The sequence below is a fragment of the Anneissia japonica genome, unplaced genomic scaffold (genome assembly GCF_011630105.1).
Source record: "Anneissia japonica isolate Jap-2015-1 unplaced genomic scaffold, ASM1163010v1 scaffold483_len1788099_cov177, whole genome shotgun sequence".
Classification (NCBI taxonomy): domain Eukaryota; kingdom Metazoa; phylum Echinodermata; class Crinoidea; order Comatulida; family Comatulidae; genus Anneissia; species Anneissia japonica.
In genome coordinates this window covers 563,860-572,179 of record NW_022682587.1, presented here as the reverse complement: position 1 = coordinate 572,179, position 8,320 = coordinate 563,860, and the positions used below count along the sequence as shown (strand labels likewise).

At 35.0% G+C, this 8,320-nt stretch overlaps 1 protein-coding gene across 2 annotated transcripts in view; it reads left to right on the top strand.

The window, feature by feature from the left end:
- LOC117102643 overlaps nucleotides 1-3,823 on the top strand; it is a 5,219-nt gene extending 1,396 nt beyond the window's left edge. For both annotated transcript variants that reach the window (XM_033243389.1, XM_033244087.1), the window contains exon 2: nucleotides 2,899-3,823. In XM_033243389.1, the coding sequence (XP_033099280.1) occupies nucleotides 2,910-3,590 (681 nt within the window). In that variant the 5' untranslated portion in view covers nucleotides 2,899-2,909 and the 3' untranslated portion in view covers nucleotides 3,591-3,823. The remainder of the gene's footprint in view (nucleotides 1-2,898) is intronic.
- Nucleotides 3,824-8,320: the final 4,497 nt, after the last annotated feature.

Here is an 8,320-nt window from a genome sequence, read left to right as displayed (position 1 = left end):
ACACATGTGAAGTGGTGAACTGCGCTTCAGCGTACGTGTTTGTACCTAGAAATAGCTAGTCGTCTATTTTAGCATCTGACCTAATTCTGTCTTTGCAATAATGTAACAAAAATGGAAATAAAACAAACAAGAAATCACAAACCTTGTGTCATTTTCGCCTTAAGAGTACCATGGCAATAAATATATGGAAACGTTTCTTTCTACAATTATACTCCACTTATGCAACTAAAGAAATAGGCCTAGCAAGTTGAGTGATTTTCTCGGGCTTATGAATATAAAATGTACCGCATGCAATTATCAATGTATTGATAATTTTATATGGAAAATATAAATATGGAAATACATATTTCCTTTACAATATTATTATAACATGATAACATTTATGGTAAATGGAAACGTAACAGACAAGAAAAAAAAAACGTATGCGAAACTAATCTATTGACTATACTTATTCAATAGATTTTTATTTGATTCAAGCATTAATAAAAATTATATCAATATATATAGCAAGAACCAAAAAAAAAACGTATCTCAAACTCGGTCAACTTCGTAACATCTGCGTTGTTTCTGTAAAAAAAGAAAAATAGCACCAAGTTATACAGTAATATAGTAACAATAACAAACTTTAATACTAATAAAAATAATTGTTAATAAACTAATGTTACAGTAATTTAAATGACAAATTGGCTATTTTTTCCAGAAATAATAATAATAATAATAATAATAATAATAGTAATGATAATAATAATATTAATAATAATAATAATAATATATATAACATCATATCATATTTTAATATTTATTTTATTTGCTGTATTTGTTATGCAGTAGAAAGCGTAGGATTCATAACAAAACGAAAATAAAACACAGTGTCTATGCTTACGCCGATGTGTAGTGCTTTAAGATAGCCCGAGTTATGTTTTAAGGTTAGGGTAAAGACAAGCCGACCAATCAGCACGTTGGGATTTAGAATACATCGGCGTAAGCATAGCATCGGCCAAAATAAAAACCGTCCGAAGTAATAAAAGTATTAATTTTATTTGCTTTTAAGTAGCATGTTGTTACTTATTATAAATACAACAAAATATAAATTTAAAAAGTATGATAAACCGATTGACGAACTTGCAATGATAATTAGGCCTTGTTATATTAAATTTAGCGTTTCGAAACCCCATTGGCGCTCCGTATATTTGTTGAAAACAAGCCGCGACCGAAATGAAGCGCGACCGAAACGAAGCGCGACCGAAACGAAGCGCGACCGAAATGATCTGTATTCACAGCAGGTAGGTGAATAATAAAAAATATATATACTTGAACCTGAATTTTTAACCAAAATATAAAATTTTACAGTACTGTAAGTTACAAAAAAAATAGCAAAAAGAAATATTGTCAATGAAATCGTAATCATAATCAATATTTAATTTTAAATGAATTCAAACAATGGTTTCACCAATCAGGTGTAATATTTGTTGTAGGGCTATTGAAAATTAATTTTTAACACTTTGTTTTCTCGATGAAATTGTAAATTTAATTTTTGAAACAATTTCTTTATTTTGATTTACTTGATGTTAAAAAGTACAAATATATGATGATGCTTTCAGTGTTTATGTTGTGCTAAAGTTTGTAGTCTATGCAATCCAAGTTGTGTCGTAAGCTGATCCAACAGGGATTCATGGATTACCGATACTGTAGATTGATTTTTAAAATGGGGATTAGGGTCGTAGCGGCCGCGTGGGAAAGCGGCCGCGCTCAAAATGTATGGAACGCCAGTAGTGCTATACCGATTGATTGGGATACAGTACGGTATAGCGTTGGTCAATAGCGTTCATATCGTAATGTAATAAAATTTGATGAACGTGAAAAACAGGTCTACACTTAGTGATACTGTACATTGTCATTATTATTAATTAATTATTATTATTATTATTATTATTATTATTATTATTATTATTATTATTATTATTATCAATCATCTTCAAATGCAATGACAAACAGATGTTCATTCACTAAAGAACAAACTGAACACAAGTTAGTGAAATTCGAATAAATAAACTAAAGAAGTGATTTAAAAAGTACCATCCATTTCTGTAAGAAAATAGACATAGGCCTACTATAAATCATAATATTTGATATAATAAATAAACAAACTAACTAAATATTAAGTCTCGATTTATATAGGCTAGGCCTATATATAAGTTATGAAAGAAAATATACATTAATTTGATAATTGATTAAAACAGTATTAATATCGAACTCTGATGCCCATTGTCCAACACACTGTGACTATGCTTACGCCAAAGTGATCCCAACGCGCTGATTGGTCGACCACCCCTAATTTTTTTATTTGGCCTTACAATATGTTTCATATACTGTATTGGCATGTAAAGTTTACAGTGGACAATTTTTAGGGTGTGTTATGTACTCCATTCCTGCCACCCCTATGCTCTCCCTGTATGTAGGTGCTGCTGAATGACTGTACAACATCACATCATCTTTGTTTTCAAAAGTAAATTTTATCTAAGATTAATTAAAATTCAATCGCACATTAAATACCACATTATTTTACTGTACATTTTCCTAACAAACATATTTTACAAATAAGAAGAGAATTTGACTACGGATAAAAAAAAGCATCAATAACATTTTAATATTTACAGATTAGTCATCAATGATACCTGAAAAGCATTGCAAAATTGTGGGTTGTTTTGTTCTTTTTGAGTTAATTATATTCACCCAAATTTAAGGTGCAGACAAGAGCAGGGGCGTAATAATTAATTTTCATTCTTATTAATTTAAAATGGTTGCTTTCTGGCAAGCTATCTGTGGTAAATAATTAAAAATGTAATTTTTTTTTAAACTTGAGGTTCACAAGCATTCATAATTTTATTTTTACTATAGCAAATCGCAAGATGTCGCATTCGAAACTTAAATCACTCATGATGCTACCAAATCGTGAATTGAAGGAGATGTGTCGAGATGCTAATATGAAGGTGTCTGGAACAAAAAGCCAACTGCTGATGCGTCTATGTGGCATGGAGAAGGAGAAACCAAAGACCAGAACCAGAACATCGGCAAAGTCGGTCAACAAATGGCTTGAGAAACAAGGTGTGAAAGACATTGAATCTGTCAACAAATGCCTTCGTTCAGCAATCCAGAAGGGTTACATTGACATCAGCGGTGATAGTCCTTTAGATAATGTTGTCCTTGAGGATAGCTGCGAGAACTGTCATGGTGATGTGAAAGCGACTATCCGCGACCTCCTCTACCAACCAGATCATCCTGGATATGACTATGGTGAAGATGGTCCTATAAGATGCCCTAACGAAGAAGAACAGGGCTGTATGGGCATGTACGTGACTCGCATGTGCGACAATAATGCACACTTTGACAATGGCAAAGCTACCAACCACTGCACATATTGTCCAGGCTTCAGCAAGTGCCTTGGTGACTACCGCATGGAGCACTGCAAGTCATGTGGTAAACATTTTTATGCTGGGCAAGGGAACATCCTTTGCGAGTGCCAAGAACGATACTCTGATTCTGATGATTCTGATAATGATCGTGATTTTGATGGTTGTGTTCTGCAGTAGTCCGGAACATATTTTTTCGGATATTGTTTTTATGTAATTACTTGCATTTATCTTTCAAAACTTGTGCTTGTTTTATATTACAGTATAATAGTAGTTTAGCATTATACAGTACAAAACACACAGTATTACAATATCTATGTACAGTAATAGGCAAGTAGAGGTGTATCATGACCCTATTTTGATTGTAATTATGAAAGGTTTGTATTTGTATTAAATTTTGATGAAAGTTTTAATTATTGTTTCTGTATCGTCTGGTAGTACCAAAAGAGACCTGAGTGAGTGAGAAGGGAACAGAGAGTCAGACAGATAGACATGGAATAGCTAAAGATAGTATTGATTTATGTACAGTTAAACGTGCCTAAGTCGATCTAATTTTACATGCCTAATTGTTGTGTTTTCCATCAATTAACAATCCGTAAGTCGAATTTTATCTAAGTCGACAATATTTCAATGGCATTTTGAATTGACTTGGGAAAGTTCAACTGTACCGTATATCAGATGTGAGGAATCATGGCTGACCACCTTTTACACTATTAAACTGGCAAGCATCACGACTGGGCTGAAGTCTATACTTATGGTATCAATAAACCAGAAAAGAAATAATCTCAGAAGTGACTGAGTTACATCTTGGCCATTATGGTAGACTGAGAAGGAGTGAAAACATTGCAAACACCTAGTTTACACCATATATTCCTCCATTTTTAGACGTACTTTATATTAATAAGATCTGGTTGAATATTGTTTAAAAGTTTTAGGGGCGGATCCAGAATTGTTCAAACGGGGGGTGGGGGGGGGGGGACAACCTATTCAGAATAGATAATTGAGAGCGCCAATTTCAAAATATGCCTTGAAATTTTAAAATTTAGTGGCAGAATGGGGCGTGGGGATTTCCCCCTCTGTATCCGCCCCGACTTTGCATGCCAAAGTAATCATAATGCTTTCTATACACTACGTAGATTGTCCTGAAAAGAACTGTTTTTGTTGAGAATAATCTCAATAAAAACAACAGTTCTTTTCAGAACTATCTACGTGGTGTACCGCAATCATTAATTATAATACAATAATTTATTTGGATATGCACTTTTGAATCAGCAGCACACAACCACAAGGGCGGTGCATCCAAAAACAAGAAAAAATTAACCATTACAATCAAAATGAAAGACATCAAAACAACAAGAAAATCAAATCATCTTAAACTAAAAAAAAAAACATCAGTACCAGAGACTCCGATCAGCCTATTCAGAATAGATAAGTGAGAGCGCCAATTTCAATATATGCCTTGAAATTTTAAAATTTAGTGGCAGAATGGGGCGGGGGGATTTCCCCCTACTACTGTATCCGCCCCGACTTTGCATGCCAAAGTAATCATAATGCTTTCGATACACTACGTAGATTGTTCTGAAAAGAACTGTTTTTGTTGAGAATAATCTCAATAAAAACAACAGTTCTTTTCAGAACTATCTACGTGGTGTACCGCAATCATTAATTATAATACAATAATTTATTTGGATATGCACTTTTGAATCATCTTAAACTAAAAAAAATAAAAAATCAGTACCAGAGACTCCGATCAGCCAAATACATGATGGCAAAAGGGCTGTTACAACCAAGAATGCAACCCCCCGTCCCCCACAGCTGCTACCAAAGAGAGACTTGTCACTATAAGCCATACGACGTGTAAAAAGTTAACAGTCGGAACAGCGAACAACACCCAAGATCTTCATTTCTCTTCATAGAAAGAGCACGCAGTACTGTATAGAATAATGATTTTATCATCCGGTCCCCCAACAATCATGCGCAACAGAGTAAACCCTTCCTGTCTTAACATCAGATTTGCAAAATTTATCAAATACAGCATAGGCCTATCATGAACATCATATAGTCACAATGCACATCTCCCCGACCGAGGTCACTGGTGATACTCCCATACATTTAGGCAATCAATATTAACTAACTTATTTTCTAAAACATGATATTCTTCAATCCTTATGGTAATTAGGCGATACATATGAATAATAAATGTTTCATATCTTCAACACCTTTATTACACATTGGCAAGTGTCTGGTTAAAAACTCAGAAATCATTCACATTCAGAATTCCTTTATCAAATACAAAAATCATGGACGTCCTCCATGCAACATATAAATTCGTCAAGGTGGGAGTGTACTCAGTGGCAGATCCAGGTATTTGAAATAGAGGGGCCCAGGGAGGGAATTTTACAGATGGAGAGTCTAGACCACCTCATCCCCACCGAGGTTGGGGCTGGTAAGATGATGTGTGGTTATGTCACCCCTTGATCCTGAAATGGAAGCTATTTGATTATATTTTTTTTTCTCCATGTTTTTTCATAATTTAAAAAAATTGGAGGATCGGCAGCACCCCCCCCCCCCCGCCCAAATACACCACCCAAATGATCTCGAATAAAAACAAAATTTGTTTTGGGCCAATTAGCGCACCTGCTCCCACGAAAAATTGAAAATTGTCTAGACCACCTCATCCCCACCGAGGTTGGTCTGGTAAGATGATGTGTGGTTATGTCACCCCTTGATCCTGAAATGGAAGCTATTTGATTATATATATTTTTTTTTCCTCATGTTTTTTTCATAATTTAAAAAAATTGGAGGATCGGCAGCACCCCCTCCCCCCGCCCAAATACACCACCCAAATGATCTCGAATAAAAACAAAATTTGTTTTGGGCCAATTAGCGCACCTGCTCCCACGAAAAATTGAAAATTCCAGAAAAAAGATTTTTCTTTATTTTTATTATGCCCGATGCTGCCTTGAAATCTCCAAAAATGTATATTTCTTCCTAATTATATAAATTTAAAGCATTTATCCATCCCATTATTACACTGTTTACATTCACAAATAAAATTAAATTTGTATTTTCTCCTTAATTTAGATGTTTTTGGCAAATCTATTTGGTAAATAAAAGAGCAAAAAAAAAATTTTCGCCCTCTGACGACCTGCAAAAAAAAATAAGTTCGTGAAACGAGGTGTTAAAAAAGTTCTGCCTTATGAAGTTCTACCATATAATGTGCAAAATAGAAACATTTTCAAAACATAATAAAGCAATATAGCACATTTAAAAAGCAAAAATAACAGCAGATCAGCTAGCTAGTCGGTTTAACTGGTGGTAGCCAATGTGTGTTTGCTGAACCATGGAGTTCTTTTGGTGTCCGGTTCGGCCGGAGGGCTGAAATGCAAATGAAAAAACGCACCGTCTTTTAGATGAGATGTTTAAGCCATTGGCCCTGTGTGCAAAATGGCCCATGTGAATGTTAATGAACGCAGTACACTCTTTGGAAAAGAGCAAGTCATAGGCGTAGGTCCGGGGGGGGACAGGGGGATATATCCCCCCAATATTTGACAAGGGGGGGGGACCCCCCATATTTTGACTATGTATGGGATAAAATGGAGCTTTACACACTTCAAAAAACTGTCACAGAAATAATTTGCACTGTCTTATGCGCTTACAAAGATGAAAATGAGCATAATTTAATGTTGATAACAACATTATTTTATCTGGTACCAATCTAAGCTATTCTTTCCTTAGATGTTAGATGTGCTTGCAAAGAGAGCCACTGAAGGGTGTGTACGACATCAGTAATGTTATGTCAATTCCGATGTTTAAGGTTATATCGATTGATGAGGAATTTATTGATTAGGCCTATACTGTAATAGCAAATTGCATATTTTGCAAAAACAAGGTTTCCAGCTTCAGAGGGGGTACATCCCCTGTCCGCACAAGGGCACACATTGGCGCTAACACCAGGCGCGTAACAGGGTCTTGGGTCAGAGTTGGTATTTATTTTCCCGGTTAGTAATTTACCATACCCACCCCACTCCCCATATAGAAAACAATACGACATAGGGCTTATCTTATTTACAATATAGGCCACACACGTGTGTTTAAAACTAAATATAAGCATTTTCATCAAGGTTTTATTTATTACAACATATTCTTTCACCATCAATACACATTGAGGCCCTTCTTTTGGGTTAAAACGATCTATCTTAAATTTGTCTTTCTTGAGTTTGGAACTATTATGTGTTTAAATAACTTAAAAGGATAAACCTAAAAAAGCCCTAAAATATGCGCGCGAAGCGCGCAAAATATTTTTGTCTTTTTAATTCTAATTTCGCTGGAATTGATGAAAACTTCCTAAAATGTGCAAATTATAGAGGAAATTGGCCTACCGTAACAAGAAATGCACATTTGAGAATTTTAGGCACTTTCAGAGGATGCATTTGTCAAAGGGTGGGGAAAGATTTTCCAAAGATGGATATTTTCCTCTTGTCCCCCGGTGTTTTTAATTCTTATTTCGTTGGAATTGTTCAAAACTCCATAAATGTGCAATTTTTAGAGGAAATTGGCCCATGATAACAAGAAATTTAAGGTTTTTAGGCACTTTCAGTGCATGAAAAGGACATTTATAAAGGGGTGGGGAAGATTTTCAAAGAAAGATATTTTCCCTTGTCCCCCATTGGTTACGCCATCGGGCAGCATAGATCTAAGGAGTTTTTTGAAGTGGAGAAGGGGTTTCAGGGTGTTGTGAGTTTGGTCATTATGATATCTTCCTTTTTATTCTTGTCTTTTTTTTTTTCTCTTCTCTTTTTCTTTTTCTTTCCTTTTCTTTTCCTCTTCTTTCTCTTTCCTTCCCTCTCCCCCCTTTATTTTCTCTTATTACCCAGCCCGGTACGACGGCTTGGTCAGCCCGGTAAAAA